Source organism: Oryzias latipes, chromosome 21, assembly GCF_002234675.1.
Source record: "Oryzias latipes chromosome 21, ASM223467v1".
Classification (NCBI taxonomy): Eukaryota; Metazoa; Chordata; class Actinopteri; order Beloniformes; family Adrianichthyidae; genus Oryzias; species Oryzias latipes.
Window position 1 is genome coordinate 7,281,050 of NC_019879.2, and position 25,159 is coordinate 7,306,208.

Below are 25,159 nucleotides of genomic sequence, written 5' to 3' on the forward strand. Positions count from 1 at the left end.
AGGACCGAATCACTGACAACCCCTGAACATCTCGAGAGGGAACTAGAGAAAACAGAACCAAAATGGAGAAACCACATATTTGTTAAAGTTTCATATGGGACAGGAATATTGATTACAAACTGGTAGAGATATTTTTGTTTTGACGAAAACATTTATTTGACAATTTTTTTTAATTATTTTTTATCAGTCTCACCATTTAAAAACGCCTGCTTCCCGCTGCTGTTCTCGGCGCGCACTCGGGGTCTCTCCGGTGTGGAAACGGAGCTCCTCAGGCTGCTGGAGAGGAGCGTGGAGCAGGTGTCCAGATCCCTGCAGACCCGCTCATTAGTGCAAATACCTGTGGACTTGGACGGAGTACAACCCATCCCTCCTCCAGAAACAAACACTCTTAGATCTAGTGGTGGAAAGACAGTCAGGAAAGGATGGTGGGATGTTGCCCCTTCAAGCAGAAGTCTCTCCTCCCCTCACATGGAAGACAGAGGACTCTTCTAAACAGACAAGAAGTTAGCCTCAGTCTCAGGAGTTAATTTGAGCGCACAAAAAGCTCAATGGTTCCCACAAATTGCTAAGGCAGCCCTGTGACCCCGAAAGGGTACATGGATTCTGCGGACACAATTTAGTATTTTGTGCACACAAATTTGCATTTTATGGCCACAATTTGGTATTTTGTGCACACAAATGAGCATTTTATGACCACAATTTTGGATTTTTTTGCACACAAATTGCGACAGACTGGCGAGCTGTCCAGGGGGTCCCCTGCCTTCACCCACAAGTTGGCGGGATAGGCTCCGGGAGCCCTGTGACCCCGAAAGGGTCAAAATGGAAGATGAATGAATGCACACGAATTTGCATTTGCGGACACAATTTAGTATTTTGTGCACACAAATTTGCATTTTATGGCCACAATTTAGTGTTTTGCACACAAATTTACATTTTGTGGCCACAATTTGGTATTTTGTGCACACCAATAAGCACTCTGATGCCACAAATTAGTAGTAAGTGCACAAATATTAGCATTTTATGGCCACAATTTGGTGTTCTGAACACAAATTTGCATTCTGATGCCACAATTTAGTATATTGTGCACACAAATTAGAATTCTGGGGCCACAATTTGGTGTTTTTGCACACAAATTTACATTTTGTGGCCATAATTTGGTATTTTGTGCACACCAATAAGCACTCTGATGCCACAATTTAGTAGTTAGTGCACAAATATTAGCATTTTATGGCCATAACTTGGTGTTCTGAACACAAATTTGCATTTTGATGCCACAATTTAGTATATTGTGCACACAAATTAGAATTCTGGGGCCACAATTTGGTGTATTTGCACACAAATTAGCAATTTGTGGGAACCATTGAGCTTTTTGTCTGCTCAAATTAACCCCCGAGTCTGTCGCAAGCTGCTCACTTGTGCACATAAAACACAATTTTTTAAGGAACAAAATGCTAAATTGTGTGCACAAAATATTAAATTGTGTGCATAAAATACTTAATTTTGGCCACAAAGGAAAAATTTGGGGACTTGACATGAATCAAAAATAGCTTTTTACACATTTGACAAATCGGATGTGTGACCATTTTTTGTTAATGTCCACCTCCTTAGAGAACGTGGGTTATTTAGAGTTGTAACTAAGTTTGCTTGAAATGAAACTGTTGCAGTGAAATGGAAAGAACGTATTTGTTTTGCTTGTCGTTCATGTATCCCAAGTCATCTCATCACGGCAATGTTGATCACTAATATGGCACAACACGAAATGTAAACAGGAAAGGGACCAAGCCAGGGTCTCACTGTGCCTGTCCCAAGCCCGGATAAATACAGAAGATTGTGTCAGGAAGGAAATCCAACGTAAAATCTTTGCCTTAGCTGTCAGCAGCAGGACAGTATCACTGTTTTTGGAAAGCTAATTCAAAAATAAAACCATTTTAAATGCACAGTTTATTGTAGGAATATTTAAGCTGTTATCAAAACATTTCTTTGCTCTGGCTGAAATTCCACAGGTTAAGCAACAAGTGTCCTGGCACGAGAGTCACAAGTGACTGAACTCGAGTTTAATGAAAGTTGTGCGGCTTTTGTCAAGTGTATTGAGGATATTTGAAGCTGAAGTTTAAAATAAAAACATTTGAACCCAAGGCAACTGTTTATTTCTCCTTTTAAAGTGCATTCTCGCTAACTTAATTGGTGTACAGCAGGTGCTACACACAACTTTCACAGGCCCATGCTCAAAGTTCTGTTGCTGATCGGACAACCACAGTGCACAAACAGGGGAGTCTACACATTTGGAGAAGGTCTGCTGAGGTTGTGGGTTTGAATGTTGTCCTTGAGCTTTGAAATGTGTTCATTTGACAACCTGTTGCTCAGAACAGCTCCGCCTCCTGTCAGGATTTGATCATGTGCTGGTGTCCGATAAAGTTTCCAACATCATGTCGCTCTCATACATGTCACTCTCTAGTGTTAGCGACAGCCGCAGAGGAGTGTCCAGCATCATCTTGTCCTGATTGGACACAGGGGTTTCCAGCGACGCCACATTAGCCTCTTCCGGCCTCGATGTCGCTAGAGTCTCGCTGGGCTCTGATGTGTTGAGCATCTTCATCAGTGCTGGAGTGTTCAAGTCACCTTTCACCTTGTCGTTAATGTCCGTCCCTTTACAAAAACAACACACAGAACGATAAGAATAAAGCTAATCTAAGTAAAAAGTTACCGTGTTTTTCTGAGTTTAAGTTACATTTTTTGCCGTTTTGCCGGAATACGTTCACATCATCCTCAGAAATGCACTTTAAAGTGGCCACTTCCAATGAAAAGTCTATGTAAACGCGCGTTTTAAACTCTTTGGGCGCCAAGTATAAAATGCGCGTTCAAAGTTAAACCACGTTGAACTTTGACCAATCAGGGACTCCGATTTAATAGTGACGTATCTTCTGATTCACAAAAGTGCCAACTGTTCGAAAATGGATCATGGAGGAGAAATGAATAATTGCCGTTTGTACCCGACTGGAATTCAACGACTAAGTCTTTTATATATTAGGCTAGAGCTGTGACAGAAAAAGCCGGGAGCAAAATAAGCAAGATGCACACCGCTTTGATATTTGGCACCAAGCCTCTTCCAACTGTAGGTGGTGGACATGCGCTAGTAAACCATAGAAAACGAGAAAGAAGAAGCCCCTTCCAGCTCGTCCAGTGTGAACACCACATGCAAACAGGATGTTGAGGAATGTATGTTTAGCACTGCTCCGACTTTAACGGTATTTTTCCCACTGTGGTGTTTAAGTATAGATATACGAATACAGTTGCTATAATGCGGTTCGCCTACAGGTTTTGTGTTTGTTTAGCTCAATTTGTATGCTTTTTTTTAACAGCACATACAGATTGGTTGTAGACTATTTTCAATGAATCTCCTACGAGCCGTGTCTCCTTGACAGAACGCTTTCATCTAGCAAGCTGATCTTTGTTCAGGTTCCACAAAACTGGACTTATCTTTCAATGAAGGTTTGAACCTAAAGAATTTAAACAAAAAGAGAAAAGTCTGAAAAGTATAGTAGCCTCAAAACATCTATAGCAGTTGTGAAAAATAAACAGGAATACTTTGTGGATCTAGTCTATTGCATGTTATCATTAGAGCGCAACTCCCATGATAAATGCTTCTACATCCTTTAGATTTCGTACAAAACGGGGAAACACAATTTTCTTTACGAAATCTTGTGTGCATGACTTGTAATCATCCACAAGAAGATTTATTCTGAACATTTTCAACCATCCAAAAAACATCGACAAACAAACTAAACAAAAAAATGTCGGTATGTATAAATTCCACTAAACTTGGACTTTTGAGAAAAATAAATTGTTATTTTTTTTATTTTGTGGGAAGCAAGTTCATCCAGAATGCAAATAAAGGAAATTTGTTTAGTGATTTTAACAGTAAAGTATTACCCTTTTTAGAAACTTTGCTGATTTAATTAATTTAAAGTATAATTTCATATAGTAAAATCTCTTCTTTAGGATATTTGAGATCAAACAAACCTATGTATGCGTCTGTGTCGCCGATGTACATCTCAATACAGTGACCGAGCATCGTCACGGAAAAAGTGTCGTCCCTTTTCAGTCCCAATGCCTGTTGAAGACGAAAGCAATATTTACATACAAAAATCAGAGTCACTGCAATATAGTTCCAACAGTTCAGGTTGGGCATGTTTCAGGTTCTAAACTTAGAAATGTTTTGTTTACACACATTAACATATTCACCCAACTGTAAGACACCTCATTGTAATGTGTGAAACTACACTTAACACCTGCTTCCCTTTGAGTCTTCCAGTGCTACGGCCTCCAACTTGGGTTTGAAATGTTTAGCCAAGTAGAGAAAAAAAAATATTTGTCAGGTTTGTCATTAAACATGTTTTTTCCCCATAACTCTCTTTTCCTTTTACCCAACCTCAGTCCAGTCTTCTGTTATTTGTGTGACATGTCTTTAGCCATTGTGAAAAGACCAGATTTGAAATAATTCCATTTTTAGAGTCGTTATAATATGAAAAGTAAAAAAAAAAACACCTGTCAACATCATCCAGGCTGTAACCCTGCTTTCTATGATAGCATGGATAGGCTCCAGCAACCACAGTGACCTTCTTAGGATGAAGCTGGTATAAATGATGGATGGGTGGAAAGCACTGCTTTCTTAAAACACTTTTATCTCCTTTAGATGGCTGAAAAATATTTTTTTTAATGATTAGTGTAGCCAACATTTAAAAAAATACAGAGAAACTAGCCAGAATGGGTTTCAACTGAGGGCAAAACCCAAGAAAAGCTAAAGAAAGTGAAAAATGCAACTCTTAAGACTTACTGTGTGAAAGTAGTCAATAGCGCTTTCAAAGTCTCCCATGAGGCTGTGCACATATCCTATAGCTGCATAAGTAGAGGCGTGCTGAGGGATCAGCACCAGTGCTTGACGGTGGTATTCCAGAGCCTGGTCGTACTTCCTAGTTTGAACAAAGATATACATTTTGAATCCACAAATCCAGATAAATGCATCGTAAAAATAGATAATTTAAGCAAAAATAACTACACTTTCTTGATTATATATGGATCACCGCTGTATATTCAATTGGCTACCACTGTCCTAACATCACAAACTACATATTGACTCTATAACTAAATGGCGTAAATGGTAAATGGCGTAAATGGTAAATGGCGTATACTTATTTAGCACTTTTCTAAAAGCTAAAGCTTATTTTCTACAAGGCCCAAAGCGCTTTACAGTCATAGACCCATTCACACGTACATTCACACACACTTTCACACACTAGTGGCGGCTCCGCTGCCAAACACAGGCGCCCGCCTACCACCAGAGGCAAGATGGGGTTCAGTGTCTTCTGTCTGTTTATATAAAAAATGTATGCATTTAGGCGTATATACTTCCTTTTTCATGATCCAGTTGGATGGTTTTTCCAAAAATTTAAAGGGCTTATTTATAAGATAACTCTAAGGAGATTGAAAACACATTCAAGTAATATTTTACAGGAAATTGTGCAGTTTTTAAGCTAAATGCATCTTTACAGACTTCATACTTACTTTAGTTTCCGACAGACATGACCCAGGTTGTTTAACAGAGGCTCCCATTTATCCACAGTGACCTTCAAATAAAAAAACACAGGAAAAAATAAATAAAATAGCAAAATGTTCAACTGAAAGGTTTCCACTTTTTGAGGGCCAAACTCACGGACAGTAATGACGACATGAACTCCTACCTCATTCCCAATGGCTTTGATTTTCTCCATTGCTTCAAGGAAATACCTCTCTGCTGTCTTCCAGCTGTAAAGAGGGATGGGAATAGTGAGCAAATATGGAAATACGCCTTTAAAAGACAAAAAAACTCACTCTATAATCTTCATTAATTGCTAAAATCAAATACTTCAATACTCTAAGATAACTTTTTCGTTTTTAGCAAAGTGATCAGAGGAAAGTCAAAGCCAACCAGATTAGATTGACTACAACCTCATTTGTAGTAATCCCTAGGTTCTTGAACCTGTAGCACAAATCTGCTTTAGTAGAGTTAAAACCAAATGTAACAAGTGTTACGCTAAAAATGTAGCCCAACATTCGTGTCACACACTGGACCGAGTGAGTCCAGTGTCCAAACTTTTATTGAGGCGTCTGATTGGTTAGTTTATAACTTGAATAAATTTGGCTACAGAAAAAAAAAAAAAAAAAAAAAACAGAAGTGGAAAGAACATTGTGACAGAATAATTGTAACAAATAGTATGACTGAGTAATACAGTAGCTGTTTCTTTCTCTATAGAAGTCTACGGCTGTGTCCGAATTCCCACCCTAACCCCTAACTAATAAAAACCTTTTTAGTGCGGGACATTGAGTCCCCTAAATTTTAAAAGCAATTCAGACACCATGCAGACTACTTTTCTTTTTTTAAAACGGCAGATATGACGTCATCAGTTTCACAAAGTGAAAATCTCATTAATATGAGCGACGGTTGTTTTATGAATCCACTGAGTTCCGAAGATGAAAACGTTGATGGTTTATTAAAAAAATGCATTTAAATAGATTTTTTTGGCAGAATTTTTTTTGCCGCAATGCATTGTGGTCTATATTCGCTAATCTAGTGAGCATCGATGCACACTGGTTTTTTAAAGAGACTTACAGGTTGTACTACAAAATGGCGAACGCACTATATAGTGCGTAGTGAAGGAATTCGGACACAACCCATGTGATTTGGGCTTCTTGGAACCAGCGGATATTTCCTGTTTGGAACGCCACGGGGGGGAGGGGTCCCTCGGTCTAGTTCTCATAGACAGGCAATGCTCTCAATGCAGGACTTAATTAGTGTTTATGTCGGCATACTTACTCTCCATTTTGAAATGCAACCACAGCCATCTCATGGATTACAAATGGGTCTTCTGGAGCGATACTAAGAGCCTGGCTAAAGAACCGTTCAGCCAGCTTGGAGTTGTTGGTTAGACCGTATTCCAGTCCAATGTACAGCATGGGTAAGTGACAGCTGAGGGAGAAAGTTAAGAAAATACAAAGATCAAGCACTGCCACATGTTTAAGTATTAGGGCGACCATAGAAATGGAAAAAATGGATAAATGTATGATAATAAAGTTGTTAATCTTTATTTTTACGAGAATAAAATTATAATTCTATCAATACAAGAATAAAACCATACATTTAGGAAGCAAAAAAGCTATTTACTAAGAAAAATACAATGAAGTGAGGTAGAACACATTGTTCCCAGTTACTCTAGCATTGGTTTCACAGATAAAGAAATACTGAGTCTTTTAGTGAGTTAATGTTGTTTTATGAGAAGTAGAAGGACATTGGACAGAACTAGCAGTAAACTGGGCCTCTTCAGAAGAAGATTCTTGACCTACATGGAGTGTTTTTTTTTGGGCGTCATCAGCATTCTAGCAGCAGAGGTCCCAGTGCATTATGGGACATAAATGTCTTTGATAAACCAAAGCCATGTGACATTGCCATAAATAGCTGCATTAATGGATTTAGGCAGAACGTAATGTGGATGGTGGTTTAATTACCAACTTTATTTTCAGAAAAACATGTTTTTTCCATGAAAAAATTATGATTTCTTTTCTCATAATTTTACAAATTAATCGCATAAAAAAATGAATTCCTGTGTATTGTTATACTTTACCTTCATGGTGGCACTAATACTTCGTCATACTAATACTTATTGTTTACTTTTGCTTGTTAAATTTTAGTAGTGCCCATCTTAAAAAATAAAACTAGAACGTCTAAACTTTTTAGTTTTGCAATATCTGCATTAATAAATAATTAGACAACAGATGTCTTCTTAAAATTGGGTTTTTGTTAACCTCAAACAGAACCCCTTTTCCACTTACTAACCCTTTCATAAGCTGTGCTGCAGTGAAATATGCAGCCATGGCTTGGTCGTGCTCACTCTCAACTGCAAACGAGTGGCCATAGGCGATCCATGCAGGGCCATAGGTTCTTTCCAGGGTTGTGGCTTTACTGCAAAACATTCACAACAACCAGTACACCTGAGTTAACAAATGTAAAAACAAATGTGAAACTAAACAGTTAAAAAATGTAAAAACAAATGTGAAACTAAACAGAGGACTTCTCCTTCATAGTGTGGATACATACCTAAGGTATCGCCTAGCATGCTCGTTTTTGTGGCCAACCATGAGATAGTAACATCCAACAGCAAACCATGACACCTGGCAACAATTTTATGCGTTTGTTAAATATTTTTAATCTTATCACCAGCAGGTAAATGTGAATTACAATAACTCAACTTACTGGATTGTTAGGATACAAATCAACAAGTTTGTGGGAAAGGTAAAACAGCTCTGCAGAGGAGGGAACAAAAATAACTAGAATTAATCCACGGGACAAACAGGTGAAGTAACATTTTGATGTGTGGTGCATTTTACCGTTTGCTTTGCCGAGCTCCACCAGCGTTCCAATATGAACGGGTAAACAGCTGGCGTGGAAGGGGTCTTTCACCATCACCCTGAACAGCAGACAAAAAACTGTTGGATTCTTTTAAAAATATTTTCAACTCCTTGCCATGAAATCAAAGGAACGTAATTAACTTTTTATTTTTAGTTTAAAAATCTCAAATTACATTTTGTCATCAATTTTATATCAAAATATCTTTAACTGTAAAATAAATATAAAAAATAAACGCAGTTTTTGAATATACTATAACTATATGATATTTTCATATATGTATATATGAAGAATGTTAAATTGGTAGTACATCCAAGTAAAAAAAAGTCAACACGTAAACAAATTCGGGCTGGTTATCACCAATAATTTCCAGATTCGATTCAATTCAGTTAAGTCTACACGGTTTATACATTTAGACAGAATTGAATAGAAATACAAGAATAATCTATATATGCTTTGTAGATCTTCATATTCATCTGATACAGTTCACATACTGTAAAATGCATTAGTGACATAATAAACCAATGAGATTGTTAACATTACAAGGTTACATGATTTCTCAAAAGCTCCAACAAAAACGTCCAGATCACAGTGTCCTGCCTCTCCTAGAGGGTGTTTCAATTTGGCCACTAGGTGGAGCTCGCGCTGTAGCATTACAATTTATTGCAGAAGTTTGAGCATAAAGTAAAAATGGTTACATTTAAAAAAATTGTTTCTCAAAAAGAGTTTGGAAAATTCATGCTTTTGAGTTTATAAAGCTGTTCTTTTGGTGAGCAATGTCAAACAAGCATTAGCATTAGCCGTCCTATGGGAAATTCTGTGATACGTTAGCATCAGGCTAGCGGACTATGGTTTAACTGCTGTTATTGGTTAGGTCACCGGAAAAGGAAAGGCATTAAAGATCGATCTCTACTTTTATGGATCAATTATTTATTTAATAAGCTTGGATCGATTTAGGTCGATTAATCGATTTTATCAACCAAGCCCCCCCAAAAGTTACCAAATTTTAACTTTAACACTGAGAACCAAAACTAAAAACGAACGACTGCACTGACTGGGTATTTGTTCTCTTTTGTGGATACGTCACCAACCAAAGACAAAATGAAAGGTAAGGCCACCTACATTGATGTGAGCTTGTAGCACATTTTGAAATCACAATTATAATAATGCCTCTCAGCTAGAGACACCACTACATCCAAGTTGTCTTGAAGGCCATTGACCATCTCTGGCACCACCAGGTCACTGGGTTTGTTATACTGCAAAGAAGAAGAAAAAGAAAAGGGATTTATTTTGGTTAGACTTAAAAAAACCACAAAAGAATATTAAAAATAAAAATAATTTATATGTATATATAAATGTATACATGTACAAAGACAAAAATGAATTGATTTGTTCATCTAACTAGACCGTTCCTTAATGAATCTGAATGTAAACAAATCAGTATAGTTGGTAACATTTTATATATCTCTGTTCTGTATTTTCCCCTTTTTCCTCTAATATATTTAACTGATTCTGCAGAAACCTGCAATTACAGCATCAGCCCCACCCAACCCACCAAAACGAGCGGTTCCTCAAATTGTGATGTCACAAAGTGAAAACCGCCCCTTTCAGGAAGAGTGTGCTGCCAGCATAGCCCGCAGGCGAACACACACAAACACTTTCTCTGCTTTCCTTTAATATGAAAAATATCCACATCCAATTTTTCCAAAGATCGGATGTTGTTTGTTTTCGAGGTAAAAAAACGCAGACACACTGCCGGGGCCGACGTCATGAAATGGGCGGCACCCACAAGGAGCGAAAGGCGGTGCCTCACAGAACGAATCGTCTTACTTTTGGATAGGGAAATAGGCTAAAAATAACTAATATTTAATTCAAAATTGTTCTTTAGAGTGCCAAAAATAATAAAGGATGATATATACCAATATAGTTTAAACACTGAAAGGCTCAAGAAAAGCACGATATAGGTCCTTTAACCTTTAAGTGTTAAATGAATGATTTTTGTTCCTTCGGCCATAGAAACAACAAAAACAAATGTCATAACCTCATTATTCATGTTGAGTCTCATTTCTGTAAGACATTTAAACAGTACAGTTACCTTTTTCAATTTATTTTCAAAAAGGAAGTGTAACAGCTCCTCTTCCTCGTCAGTACATTGCTGACTCAGAGGAAGTGAGTCAAGGAATTCTTTCTCTGTGGATGTAAAGCAAATATGTCTCACAACAAAGGAAAAACATCAAAACAATGTAGTAAAAAATTAATGACTGTATACGTTAAATACAGATGAAGTGAATCTAATTCACTGCTAAATGTCCACCACACCTTCCTGTGCAGTCAGCATGTGGTGGGATGTTAAAAGGTCAAAAGCTTCAAAGCAGTACACATCTAGTTTCAAGGCCTCTTTGTAGCTGGAGGTGGCCAGTGGCCGGTTGTCCATAGCGTCATAGATCTTTCCCCGCAGGAGGCAGATGGAGCTGCTGATCTGAACATTTTCAAAGGACGAGAAAAAACGTCTGATGGTGAAAAGCAAAAACACATGGTACATACATAGACAGGATTACATCATAAAGAAAGTCATTTAGCCACAAAAACACAGAAATGCACATACCCAAAGGGGCGTTGGATCAATTAATCGATCTGTATCGATCCAGGCTTAATAAATCAGTAATCGATCCTTAAAAGCAGAGATTGATTTTTTATGCATTTCCTTTACCGGTGACCTAACGCATGGCAGCAGTAAAGCTTAAGTCCGTTAGCTTGATGCTAACGCATAATGGAATTTCCCATAAGATGGCTGGTGCTAACGCCCGGTTGACCTAAACGTACAGTGGTGTATAGAAATACATTAATAATCTATGTATGTTTTGAAGATTTTCATATTTAGTCAGCAATGTACAGTGGTGGAGAGAATTGTTGGTACCCCCCAGTTAAAGAAAGAAAGTCCACAATGCTCACTGAAATGACTTGAAACGTTCAAAAGTAACAATAAATTAAAATTTATTGAAACTTAAATAATCAAAATCAGCCATTACTTTTGAGTTGTTGATTAAAAGAATTATTAAAAAAACAAACTAATGAAATAGGGCTGGACAAAAATGATGGTACCCATAACTTAATATTTTGTTGCACAACCTTTCGAGGCAATGACTGCAATTAAACAGTGTCTGTATTTGTCAATGAGCCTTCTGCACCTATCCACTGGTATTTTGGCCCACCCCTCATGAGCAAACTGCCCCAGTTGTCTCAGGTTTGAATGGTGTCTTCTCCAAATGGCATGTTTCAGCTCCTTCCACAGATGCTCAATGGGATTCAGATCTGGGCTCATAGAAGGCCAACTCAGAATAGTCCAACGCTTTTCTCTTAGCCATTCTTGGGGGTTTTTGGCTGTGTGTTTTGGATGGTTGTCCTGTTGGAAGACCCATGACCTGCCACTGAGACCAAGCTTTCTGACACTAGGCAGCACATTTCTATCCAGAATGCCTTGATAATCTGGAGATTTCATTTGACCTTGCACAACTTCAAGACACCCTGTACCAGATGCAGCAAAGCAGCCCCAAAACAGAACTGAGCCTCCTCCATGTTTCACAGTAGGGACAGTGTTCTTTTCCTTGTATGCTTTATTTTTGATTCTACAAACATAGTGCTGGAGCTGATGTGCCTTACCAAAAAGTCCGTCCAAAGGACATTTTCCCAGAAGCTTTGTGGCTTGTCAACATGCATTTTTGCAACTTCCAGTCTGGCTTTTTGATGATTTCCTTTCAACAGTGGTGTCCTCCTTGGTCGTCTCCCATGAAGTCCACTCTGGCTCAAACAACGACGAATGGTGCGATCTAACACTGATGCACCTTGATCTAGGAGTTAACCTTTAATGTCTTTGGAGGTTGTTCTGGGCTCTTTGGATACAGTTCCAACTATCCGTCTCCTCAATTTGTCACGAATTTTCCTCTTCCAGCCACGTCCAGGGAGGTTGGCTACTGTCCCGTGGGTCTTAAACTTCTGAATAATATATACCACTGTCGTCACAGGAACTTCAAGCTGCTTAGAGATGGTTTTATAGCCTTTACCTTTACAATGTTTGTCTATAATTTTGTTTCTAATGTCCTGGGCTTTCTGTTGTCCATGTTCAGTGTGTTACACACCTTTTCACCAAACAGCAACGTGACTACTTGTCTCCCTTTAAATAGGCAGACTGACTGATTATGGGTTTGAAAACAGTTGTGACGTTAACCCTTCTGCTATCTTAGATGACCCCACCCTTACATTGACGTGTTCTCCCTACCATGACAAAGGTGGAAAGATTTCATGTAATCCATGGACACCAGTGAAGATCACAAATCATTGAAGAAAACATATTCAGCGCACTGTCTAGTGGGTTTAGATGACCCAACTCCCAATGTTAAAGTACCTAGGATAGCACAAGGGTTTCAGGACATACCTGAGTTCATCAAGACCCCCTGGGCAATTAGTTCTCAGTCTTTTATGGGGGTACCATCATTTTAGTCCAGCCCCATTTCATTAGTTTGTTTTTTTAAATAATTCTTTTAATCAACAATGGCTGATTTTGATTATTTAATTTTTAATAAATTTTAATTTATTGTTACTTTTATACCATTCAATTCATTTCAGTGAGCATTGTGGACTTTCTTTCTTTAACTGGGGGGTACCAACAATTCTGTCCACCACTGTACATTGCTGACTAAATATGAAAATCTTCAAAACATATACAGATTATAAATGTATTTCTATACAAACATGTCTAAATTTGTAAACCGTGTAAATTTCAAATTGATTTGAATCAAATCAAATCAAGTGGATCAGAAGAATAAACAAAAAATAAAAAAATCGTGAATCCAATCGAACCAATTCTGGAAATTATTGGTGATTTCCAGCCCTGGTCTCAACATTGGGAAATGAACATAGATCTCCTCTGTCCCGTGTCTCCTGTACATTATGCACCCATCTAGCTAAATTTACATAAATGTTCGATCACAATCAGTGATCTTATCCAACTTAGTTATATTGGATTTTCCTTTTACGAAGGTTTAAACTTTGAAAGTTTATAGAGAAAAATATGTCAAAATGTTAATGTCTGTCTGAGAAAAGTGTACAAATTGTGTAAGGGGGTTTTACAGCCTAAAAACATCTATTATCCTACTCTGCGGGTTATTTTTATATCAACTCGAGGATAAACAAGGAAACACTGTATGTTCTTAATACGTTTAACTAAAATACTATATTAGAAAAACATTTCTTCAGGAAGCAAAGTCGACTACACCGTCAAAAGTAACAGATATCGTTTAAATAAGCAAGCAGCGCTTACAGAGGCAGGGGACATGCCCCAGTCTTTAGTGGATTCTGTCTCACTGTCCACCTTCCCACTCCTGTCCAGCAGTTTCTTATTAACGGGCTCCTCTGCATCTAGGATATCCAAGGCCTGCTGGAACTCTTTGGCAGCATACTAATTAAGGGGGGAAAAAAACAAATCCAGCAAAAACAATTACATATGGCAATTTTTTTTAATAAAATGCAATAGTTGTCAAAAAGTGATTTGTAGTATTAGAAATTGTGCATGTACTTACATGGCACCGGGCTGCAAGATATTGACAAGCTCCATACAACTGTGTAAGATATAAAATGATGTGTTTGATATAAAGACGGTTGTGTAATAAACAAACAATCGGGCTTAAAATCAAATTAATAATCTAAAAGATTTAAATGTGTTTTGTGTCCAAAGTTCTTTATAAATTGTATAAGAATGGTGAATAATAAAAGCGTTGACTTTTTAAAAACACAAACAACAAAAGCTTGTAACACTCATATGTTTTTAGAATCATTAGAGATACGACAATTAAAAAAAAAAAAATACAATCATTAAAGAATAAATCTGTTCACTAACGTAGAAAATCTTTGTTGTCAAAAGCTGACACAGTGCTTGGAAAAACGGGACGCTAACTTACCTTGTCAAGTTTTCGGGAACGGAGGGCGTGCGAGGCTCTGTGATACTGGGAGGTTAGGTAAAGGCACTGAGCTAACCAGTAGATGTCCTGGGGGTCCTCTACACACAAAACAGAAGAGCCGTGTCATAAAAATATTATTACGCTTACGCTTCTCGCTACATGCAGATGTTAAAAATGGCAGGTGGCAAAGGGGAGCTTGTTCCAAAACAGCAACACTTTCTCCAGTTCTATGGAACTGGTTCGGATTTGTGACTTCAGAAGTGGAGCATCAAACCACATGATGCACTCTCTGTTTGAAGGCTGTTGCTGCAAAAAGTGGGAAGAGGACAAATTTGTTTCAATAATTGAAAGAGACTGTCGAGTGTGAGGAGTGTTTCTACACCAAACACCTGTTGCGTTGTCTGTCCATCCATCCATCCATCCATCCATCCATCCATCCATCCATCTTCCTCCGCTTATCTGGGACCGGGTCGCGGGGGCAGCAGACTGAGCAGAGATCCCCAGACTTCCCCCACCCCAGCCACTTCCTCCAGCTCCTCTGGGGGAACCCCGAGGCGTTCCCAGGCCAGCCGAGAGACGTAGTCTCTCCAGCGTGTCCTGGGTCTTCCCCAGGGCCTCCGCCCAGTGGGACATGCCCGGAACACCTCTCCAGGGAGGCGTCCAGGAGGCATCCGGACTAGATGCCCGAGTCACCTCAGCTGGCTCCTCTCAATGTGGAGGAGAAGCAGTTCTACTCCGAGCTCTCCGCGGGTGACCGAGCATCTCACCCTATCTCTAGGGGAGCGCCCAACCACCCTACGGAGGAAGCTCATTTCAGCCGTTTGTATTCAGGACCTCGTTCTTTCGGTCATGACCCATAGCTCATGACCATAGGTGAGTATTGGAACGAAGATCGACCGGTAAATTGAGAGCTTTGCTTTTTGGCTCAGCTCTCTCTTCACCACAACGGACCGATACAGCGACCGCAGGGGTTGACATAGCCCAGAAATTTGCACTGGCCCACAGGGCCAGTAGTTTTTGAAAGTTACTGGCCCGACACCGCGCACAGCGAGACCCGCCGCTCCGCAGGTGCTTGCAACTTTAGGGGGGTCCGGGGGCATGCTCCCCCGGAAAATTTTAATATGGTGCAATTTGGTGCATTCTGGTGACATCTAGCACTTATTTATACACTTTTCAATGACTAAAAATAGAGCATATCAAACTTAAATCTGCTCTAGTCTGTTTCAGATGTTTTGAAGAGAGCACTGCAGTGAAGTAGTTAATACTAGTTAAGAAGTTTTCATGCTGCTTCTAATCACTGCTATTTCACATTTGTTCGTAATCAATAGTTAAGAAGTTGTATTGACTTTTTTGCCCTGACTGCCTTAAGGTTCTGCTTTTTGTTACTGTTGCAAAGTTACATTTACTTTTTAGTTACTTTAGTTACCTAATTAAATTAAATAATTGAAAAATTAAATACAATTAAATTACTGAGATCATTCAGCTAACTAGAAATACTTACTGCTTACAGTGTTGTAAAGAAAAACAAAATTAAGTAGTTTGACCTTATACTCCATTTGAGTCTGAGATTCAGGTATTTTGAGTTGCCTTTGATTCTTTGACATTCAGCTTAAAGCTTAGTGCATACAGTTTCATCTTCAATGCATTCATTAAATATCTTGCTGTCCATAGCACTAATTCCACCCGTCACTCCATCTAATATATTCCTATCTATTCCTGCCATGTCTTCCACATCTCTGACATGCTTCAGTCTCTCTTCAGTGACGGTGTTGGATTTATGATCATCGCGGTGAAAAACCACCAGGGGGCGCGCTGATATGTGTGTCAGTTTAAATATATCTGCCTAAAATGTAATAATAACCCACTGGCTTGTTCCTTCGTTGTTGCTGTTTAACATTGTTTAGTATTGAATTGTTGCATTCAATAAAGTTTGAAAAAAAAATTGAGTGAGCGCGTGCCGCGTGGTCCTCGGCAGTGACAGCCGGGCGCGCAGGCGGGAGAGGAGGAGAAGAGTGATAAAAGGTTTCCCATAGAAACCCTTGAAGTCTGAACACAGGACTAGCAGAAAAAGTGAATTATAAAAACGAGGTAAATCTACACGTTTTCGCAAAATATACTTTATTGTAAAAGGTGAAAAATGTATTAATTGTTAGATATTTTAGTGGCCCGAGCGGACAAGTAAAAAATAAAGTCTTGTGGTCCCTACTGCTCGAAAAACAGGACCGGGCCAGCGGACAAATGGCTATGTCGAGCCCTGGACCGCATAACTACGGACTCCGCTCCGATCCGCCTGTCAATCTCACGCACCGGTCTTCCCTCACTCGTGAACAAGACCCCCAGATATTTAAACTCCACCTGGAGTAGGGATACTCCACCCACCGAGAGATGGCAAGCTACCTTTCTCCGGTCAAGAACCATGGCCTCGGATTTAGCGGTGCTGACCCTCATCCCAGCCGCTTCACACTCGGCCGCAAACCGCCCCAATGCACGCTGGAGGTTCTGGCTCGATGAAGCCAACAGGACAACATCATCTGCAAAAAGCAGAGAGGAAATCCTGTGGTCCACAAACCAGATCCCCTCCGGCCCCTGGCTGCGCCTAGAAATTCTGTCCATAAAAACTATGAACAGAACCGGTGATAAAGGGCAGCCCTGCCGGAGTCCAACGTGGACCGGGAACAGGTCTGACTTACTGCCGGCTATGCGAACCAAGCTCCTACTCTGGTCATACAGAGACCAGACAGCCCTCAGTAAGGCTCCCTGGACCCCATACTCATACTGTTGCGTTGTTTTACAATCATTTTTACAGCTTGTGTTTGGTTGCTATTTGTATTCAGGGGGGTATTCCAGAAGGCAAGTTTAAACTAGAGCTGTGACGGTGTGGGATTTTTGATCACCGCTGTGATGAAGCAGCAATAACCACGGTGTTGTGTTGGGGGTGCGCGGTCATGTTTGGTGTTACGAAATGAAGGAGAACAGTAATAAAAGAAGGTTTCCCCCAGAAGAACGGTGATTGATTCCTTCTTATTTTACTTTATTATTATTATTAACCCGCTCTGAAGTAGAGCTGTGACGGTGTGGGATTTTTAATCACCGCGGTGATGAAGCAGCCAGAGTCGGGGTGTTTTCACTGATCTAAAAACATTTTCCATCTCCAGGATATCAGGTCTTTGTTCATCCAAACAGACCCTGATAAAACACTGAGTAGTTGGGAATATGAAAGATCAAAAATACTTTTTCTTTGTGTTTATTTGATTCTATTAAAGACATTTTGATAAGAATGACGGTACCGCGATTTAGCCGCAGCTTCAGCTCTGTTTTCGGAAAAGTCCCGCCCCTTCAACTGTCTCCGCCAATCATTCTTGGAGACTTAATCACACGTCATCAGTCTGACCAACCAGAAGTGGTGAAAGTCTTCACTTCCTTGTTCTGATTTAGCTCATAAAGTCTCTCAGTTCCAACAAAAATACCAGCTAAAGCTCGTCTTTAGTAGTGTAGCTTTCCGCGGGATCCGGTGTCAGACCGTGGAACAAGTGAACAAAACAATGAAGCTCGGAAAAGATGCTGCAGTTTTTGCACACATTTCCCATGATGCACTGTGTTAAAGTGACAGCGTCTCAGCGTAAAAAGAGTCTTCACTGTTAAACGTCTTGAAACCACAACGAACACACTTCAAACAGTTTTTAAATCTTCTTGATGAAATCAGAGGTCAACAGTTTAGTTCTCCTTCAAGGTTTGTGTTTATTAACACCCGAACATCCCAGAGTTTGGTCCAAAGTCATCTTTCTAACTGAAACACTTTTATTATAACATCTGGATTATTTTTTATGTTAAACTTAAGAAGAAGTAAAAACAACATTTAAGAAACAGAATTGAGGTGAAGTGCCCAACAGACACAATAAAACTAAATTGAAACAATTCAATTATCTAAAAAGACGTAAAAATTTTGTTAAAGTTTTCAAAGTCTTTATTTTTGATTAAGACAAAAGAAAAACGGATAAAACTTCAACGTGTTCACTTTTTGTATAGCTACAGATAACACACATGTTATTTGGAATTTTATCAAACATATTGTGATCATATACTTATACTACTATAGAATATATTTGTTTTTTTGCAAGGTTAAATACATTTGCACGTTAATAAACTGAAGGGAAAAACAACTACCAGGGTAAAATTTCAAATAATTTATTCAACAATTATTACTGAAAACTAACTTAACTTTTATTACATCTTTTAGAAAAAACAGCTGCAACTTCCTGCTTTTTCTGCCATAATTATCACAAAGATGCATGTGAGATTGCAGAGGGGCTGTTCATCAATAAAGACTGTAGAGTTTCTCCTTTTTTAAATTTTTGGATGCTGGTGTGCCGCAGGATTTTTGTCAAGGATAAAGTGTGCCTTGGCTCAAAAAAGGTTTAAAAAAAACCCTGTTAGAGATCCGATACAAATATAAGTAGCCTTCCACAAATTTGTCAATTTGGGGAAACAATTTCAAAGTTAACGGAGATGGGAATGAACACTAAAAACGTGTTAATATATTAGGAAAGGTGCGAGAACATCCATGACAGAGATACATCCGGATGTACACACATTTGCTTACTTGTTAGAATTGGAATAGGTCATTTTCAAATATATTTAAAAGTTTTATTTTGATATTAGATTTGGGTTTTTGAGATGGTTAACTAGACATTTACTTCGATAACGCGTTAAGTCGTTCTAATACATCCGGTGTACACATTCAAACTGAAGTAACGGTGTGTGTCTATCAGAGATGAGTAACACACAACCGCCTTTAACTCACCACGAGAAAGTGACGCTATCTTGTCGGCCCAGAACAGAGCACTTTGATACTGATGCTGTAAATAAACACACAAAAACATTGTCAAATACACGTTTTCTTTGAAGTATCTTTACCGAACTGAAGCAAAAAAATCTACTCGACAGGTAAACTCGACGATTCATTTCACTGTGTGCATGAAAACTAGCATGGCTAACAACAATCCACTCGCACTACACTTAATTTATTTATTAACATACATATTCCTACCTGGTCAATGTACTGCCGCACACGCTTTCGAAGCCTGTCGAGATTCATGTTTAGTTTTATAAGTGGATTTCCCAAAAATTATAAATGTGTCATTCCTTCACTTTAGGAAAAACACAGCACTACAAAGCACTAAAAACTAGCATGCTAGCGGCGAAAAATCAAACCCGCGGCTTCTTCTTGCACTGTGTGTTTCAGGAAATGATGTCGTGGTGGAAACTCAATGTGGTTCAAACGTTCCCCTTGTGTTGTCTTACCTTAACCTTTGCCCAGTATTCTCAACTAAATGTTATAAGAAATGTTTATGATGCTGACACATTTTTTTAAACGAATAATGATTATAGTTATTACAATAATTATTATCATACTTGGTTTTTCATTGATTTACAACAGGGTTTAAAAAAATTACCCTGTAAATAAATTATGATTTACCCCGCTGCATCCACCCTAGGATGCAGGGGGGTATACCGGAGGAATGTGCCCCCTGAGCAAAATGTTCATTCCCACCCCCCGACCTGTTTTTAGCGTGCATGCAGGGATGTAAGTCATCTCAACAACCAATGTGCACCAGACGCACATGCAAGTGCACAAGATAAATGCACAGCAGAACAACATCAAGGTGCTGGGGAAAAAACACTTACCACTGCTCACAGATAAGATATGCACCCGCAGTGAGGTGACATATAGGGCAGAGGTGAAGGGCTGGTGTCTTTGAAAAGCAACAATACGACAGCTGGGAATCAGCAGCGCTGCAAGTCAGTCTTTTCTAAAGAAACTTCAGAGGTTCCCTGCCTGCTCTTGAGACCCTTAGCTCTTTAGAAAAAAAGAAAACTGGTTTTAACAGATTTATCTTTGCACTATGTAGTAAAAAGTTCTCGCATTAACCAGACACTGTGTTTGGATAGCATTAGTTGAATACTAGCATAATAATCCTCATCATTTATTTCATTATTAAGTGCAATTAATACTTAGTTGTGTGGTAAATAGTATCAGACCCGTTGGACTTGAATGTATCTATAAAGTGGAGTGTTATACCTTAAACAAATCAAATGTAAAAAATAAAAAATAAGGTTAACGTCTTATCATGCTCACGTCTTTTCATTCCAGTCAGCTCCCAAATGTCTGTCAAAATTAAAGTTGACAGGTTTTACCAAAAATGAAAAGCTACTCAAATTAAAAGTGCCAGCTTTGATCTTCAAATCTTATCACATGACCATTTCCACCTTAAAACACATGGATTTCAAAAGCAAACTTAGCAGGGGAGCTACCAGCAAACAATGACCACATCAGCTGTATCATTTAAATTACACAAACAAGACCATGGTAGATTTTCTTTTTCTCCTAAAGTGATTGAATGTTAACATTACATTTGACAACAACTGAATGTAACACAATTTCTGATATACTGAGAAATGTATTGCATTTATGGAAGAAACTGTGTTATAAAAAGTCTTTCAAAAGAAGATTATTTAATTTTCAAGAGACATTTTCTTAACATTCGATTCATGCAGTCAATCAATACATAAAATTTTCTCTTTATTTACTTTAAATTGGTCAATAATTTTCTGTCAGCTGTTAATTGTCCTCTGCATGCAAAAATTAAACCATCACTGTTAAGCTGACACCAAAAAAAGGCCATACTTTTGATACATGAAGTATTCATAAAACAAAAGTCTGGCCAAAAGTTAAATGAACAAGATGTAAATGCTACAACAAACCACTAGATGGTAATAATAGAGTGTACACTGAACCTGGAGTTTGTTTGATTTGTTGTTCCTGTCAGTTTATGTAAGAATGAACAATTTAAATATACTTTATTATATGAGAAGGGATCAAACTCCACTAACATTCAAGTGTTTTTTTTAACTTACCTCCTTTTTCATCAGGTTTGTAGCAGTAACTTCTTCAGGTTTCCTTATAAAGTTCAAGCAGACCATGACACATGTTTATTTCAAAATTAGAAATTTTAGTAACAATTGATGTAGTTAGAAATACTCTGATTTATTAGTTACAGTTATCAAAACTGTTTAATTTTTTTTCATGTAGTAATTTTCCTGGCTTTTTCAGGAAGCTACTTCTGTTAGATTGGTCATATCAACACACACTAACACATGTTTACTTGAATGTTTTCACTTATTCATTGTTTTACTTCGTGACAAAATAAATTATCATCTGCATTAGTGATATTCTTAAAGATATATGAAGCATTTAATTTAACTACATTGTGTTTATTAACTTAGAAGTGCATTTATAAAGCAAAACTTGAATTTTGGGTTCATCTAGTGGTGGGTAAAGGAATAAAATATTTTTCAAGTTACATTGTGATTTTTCTTCTTCTTAACACACAAAAAAAACAATTTTGTTTTACACTTACCTCATCAGACCTCTTGGACGCCTCCCTGAAACCACAGCCGACTAATAAAAAATGTGAGTAAACAATTAGCTTTGGTATAGTCTCTTTGTTAAATGAAACGTAAGGGATACTAATAAAAGAAAAACAGTTACTGATGCATGTGCGCTAATGCATAAGCACTGCCCTAGTGAATTTTAAAATTCATTGATGACCCTTGTGGCTGTATAGGAAATGCTTGCAGCTTTATTAGATAATGTTGGTTTCACACAAAACACAATGAATCCACTCATTCTCACAAGTACACCCTGGACCTTGTTTTAACTCAGAATAGAGATCAGCCAACTGGGTGTCCTTCCTCATAACCCCATCATTTCAGATCTAAGTACCTTCCATTTTACATTGGAACTGGCTACTTCCCCAGTGAATAAAAATCAGCTTAGCTGGCTGAGTTGAAACTCACAGTTCAGTTCCCATTTTTTTGGGGTGGGCTTTTATCTAACTGAGAAGGAGGGTCTAAGGGCAGGAATCCCCACTTTAGTTCAGTCTGTTCAGTTTAGTTTGGCCATTACCTATTGAATTGTGTGACTGATTTCATGTTTTTATACAATTAACTGTATGAAGCCCATTGAGACAACTATTGCAACCTGTCTATACACCATGTAGGCCACTATATTATAATATATAAATGATGCTATATTTTTTAATGTTAATGTGGTGAAATTAATGAGGTGGTGCTAAAAACCCCGATTGCCCCTGTGTAGCCTTCATGTTTTTATTTTCAGGGCATGTTGTTTGTGCTAGCTTTATCCCCTCGAGGAAGAAGATGGATGAATGGATGGATGGATGGTTTCTGCAGAGTGGCAGGAGTTTATTAGAATTTGCTTCTGAATTTTGGGTGGGATTGTTAGCGTGGAGTAAGCCTCAAATATTTAGCTAAAGGAGAAAACATAGTGTGAATATGGGGAAATGGTCAGAAATGTGTTTGATGAGACATCACAGAAATATATAGGAAATTATAGTAAATTTTACTAAAGGAAAAATGTGAAGAAAAAAAGAAACATGCATGTTATTTAATTGAACACCGTGTTTGAACAACTGCCTATTTCCATTGAAAACTAAAACACTCATTCAAGAGTTTCTTTTAACATCCTTCACATGTAATTTTTGTCTTTTTGTGAATGATTATCAAAATTAGGAAGAAAAGATGAATCATAGTGGTCAATTGTAACCTACTCACTCAATCTCTATAACCTGTATTATAGCTGTCTTAATGTGGAATTAACTTAATCTGCCTAAAGATGCATTGAATTATTTGAGCCAACCACAGCTTGGATATTGCGATTTTCATTCAATTATCCACGGTTGCCACGACAACAGCCTCACAGAAAAGGATTAATGGTTTTAAATGATGTGCTTGTTAAGTAATTTTTGCAAAAGGAAACACACTGATGCACGTAGATAGGCTAATTGGTGAGGAGACGGGAGCGCCTGGCTTAAAACGAGCCTCTGCATGAAAGCTGGGATTCATGCAGTTTACAGATGAAACCAAAGCGATTTTTCTTAATGAGTGCCAAACGGTTTTTCACACCCATGGCTTGCAGACCTTTGCTGACCTCACAGTTAGGCCACTTGTGAACTGACACCAATCTTTATAACATATTTTGTGCAAACATTCAACACACACAGCTCATGTACGATTGAGCTCTAATTATAAGACACAGAGAAACCAGCCTACTCTTGATTAAAAAAAATGATTTAAAATAGGTTGTGAGTGGAATACATATATTAGTCTACATGTGATGTAACAAAAAATTAAATCATATGATTCAAAAGAATCTTAAAAAAACCCTGAAAAGTCCACTAAAAGTATGGTCAGAATGTTTTTTTTTAATTACTTTATTTTTTTCATTGTTTCATTAAATCCACAAAAACATTTTGAGATATTGTTTATTTTTTTATTACACATAGATAGTATCAATTATGTCTTTACTCACAATGTTAGTTTAAGATGCAAAAATATTGACATGAGTGTTCAGGAAAAATCCCCCACTGTCTGAAGGTTATATCACACAGTCACTACGTACATTTAAAAGCTGTGGAATAGGTGAAAAAAGTAGTGGTCTTTACGTAAAATTTTCACAAATTTATCACAAATGAACCACCTTTAAACCACGGAAGAAGTACCGATAAGTGTACACCACGCAAAGAACATGTGAAACAACGTAGAACATGAACCGTGTGTGATTATTTGGCTGTTTAGATACAATTCATAAGTAATTTGTGCATCATTTACGAATTTGGACATGATAAGTGTGGCGTATTCGCGATGTAAAAGTTTTACATCAGTGGTACAGGCGTTAGTCTGTTAGACACACATGGAATAGTTGTGGAAAGCCACAAATGCGTGTGTAAATTTGGGTAAATAAAGCACAATTGTCTAAGAATTACATAATTTTGCGTATAAGCTATGTAAAATATGCGCAACTATGTAATTGTTAACCCAGTGTTTTTCAACCAGTGTGCCGCGGCACACTAGTGTGCCGTGGGAGATGGTCAAGTGCGCCGTGGAGAAATTGCCCTCATTCACTGATCTAAAAACATTTTTCATCTCCAGGATTTCAGCTCTGTGTTCATCCAAACAGGCCCTGATAAAACACTGAGTAGTTAGGAATATAAAAGATCTTAAAATTACTTTTTATTTGTGTTTATTTAATTCTATTAAAGACATTTTGATAAGAATCACGGTACCGCGATTCAGCTGCAGCTATAACTGTGTAAGGAAAAGTCCCGGCCCTTTAACTGTCTCCGCCAATCATTCTTGAAGACTTGATCACATGTCATCAGTCTGACCAATCAGAAGTGGTGAAAGTCTTCACTTCCTTGTTCTTAATTCTGCTGATAAAGTCGCTCAGTTCTAACAAAAATATCATCTCTTAGAAAAAAACAGCCGCAACTTCTTGCTTTTTCTGGCACAATTATCACAAAAATCCACGTGAGATTGCGCGCGGGGGGGGGGGCGGTCGATCAATACAGACCATGAATTTCTGCTTTTTTTTTTTTGGATGCTGGTGTGCCGCGGGATTTTTGTCAGGGTTAAAGTGTGCCGTGGCTCAAAAAAGGGTTGAAAAACACTGTGTTAACCGACCAATAATTTTGAACAGCTCAAAACCGAATTTACGTAAAGACCTGGCGGCGGAAACCCTCAACGGACATCTGTGCACATCGAGGAATGACGAACGCAAGAAAAACGTAGGAATTCATCATATCACGCATGTATCACGAAAGACCAAAAATATCATACATGTAAAATGCACAAAATGTACAAAGTGGCTGTGTGACATGGAATTTAAAGCTGATCCACACATTGTTGA

General features: G+C 38.2%; 1 protein-coding gene across 1 annotated transcript; it reads right to left on the reverse strand.

The window, feature by feature from the left end:
* Positions 1–1,923: 1,923 nt before the first annotated feature.
* On the reverse strand, positions 1,924–19,649 carry cdc16 (cell division cycle 16). Its single transcript, XM_004081442.4, has 18 exons — positions 19,439–19,649; positions 19,193–19,247; positions 14,392–14,489; positions 14,014–14,052; positions 13,755–13,892; positions 10,757–10,916; positions 10,533–10,627; positions 9,560–9,693; positions 8,419–8,498; positions 8,285–8,334; positions 8,129–8,202; positions 7,868–7,993; positions 6,851–7,003; positions 5,739–5,802; positions 5,563–5,624; positions 4,835–4,970; positions 4,021–4,111; positions 1,924–2,646 (listed from the first exon to the last, which is right to left on the reverse strand). The coding sequence occupies exons 1-18, from the start codon at positions 19,484–19,486 to the stop codon at positions 2,393–2,395; spliced, it is 1,857 nt and encodes a 618-aa protein (XP_004081490.1). The 5' UTR covers positions 19,487–19,649; the 3' UTR covers positions 1,924–2,392.
* Between the last annotated feature and the right edge of the window lie 5,510 nt (positions 19,650–25,159).

Bases quoted from the DNA above. Each gene is read 5' to 3' on its own strand.
- cdc16 (XM_004081442.4), bottom strand. From the start codon at position 19,486: ATGAATCTCGACAGGCTTCGAAAGCGTGTGCGGCAGTACATTGACCAG. The intron at 10,628-10,756 runs GTGTGGTGGACA...TTACATCCACAG, and splicing joins CATGCTGACTGCACAGGAAG to AGAAAGAATTCCTTGACTCA. The intron at 4,112-4,834 runs GTAAGTCTTAAG...CGTCTTCAACAG, and splicing joins CTATTGACTACTTTCACACA to GCATTGGGACTGAAAAGGGA.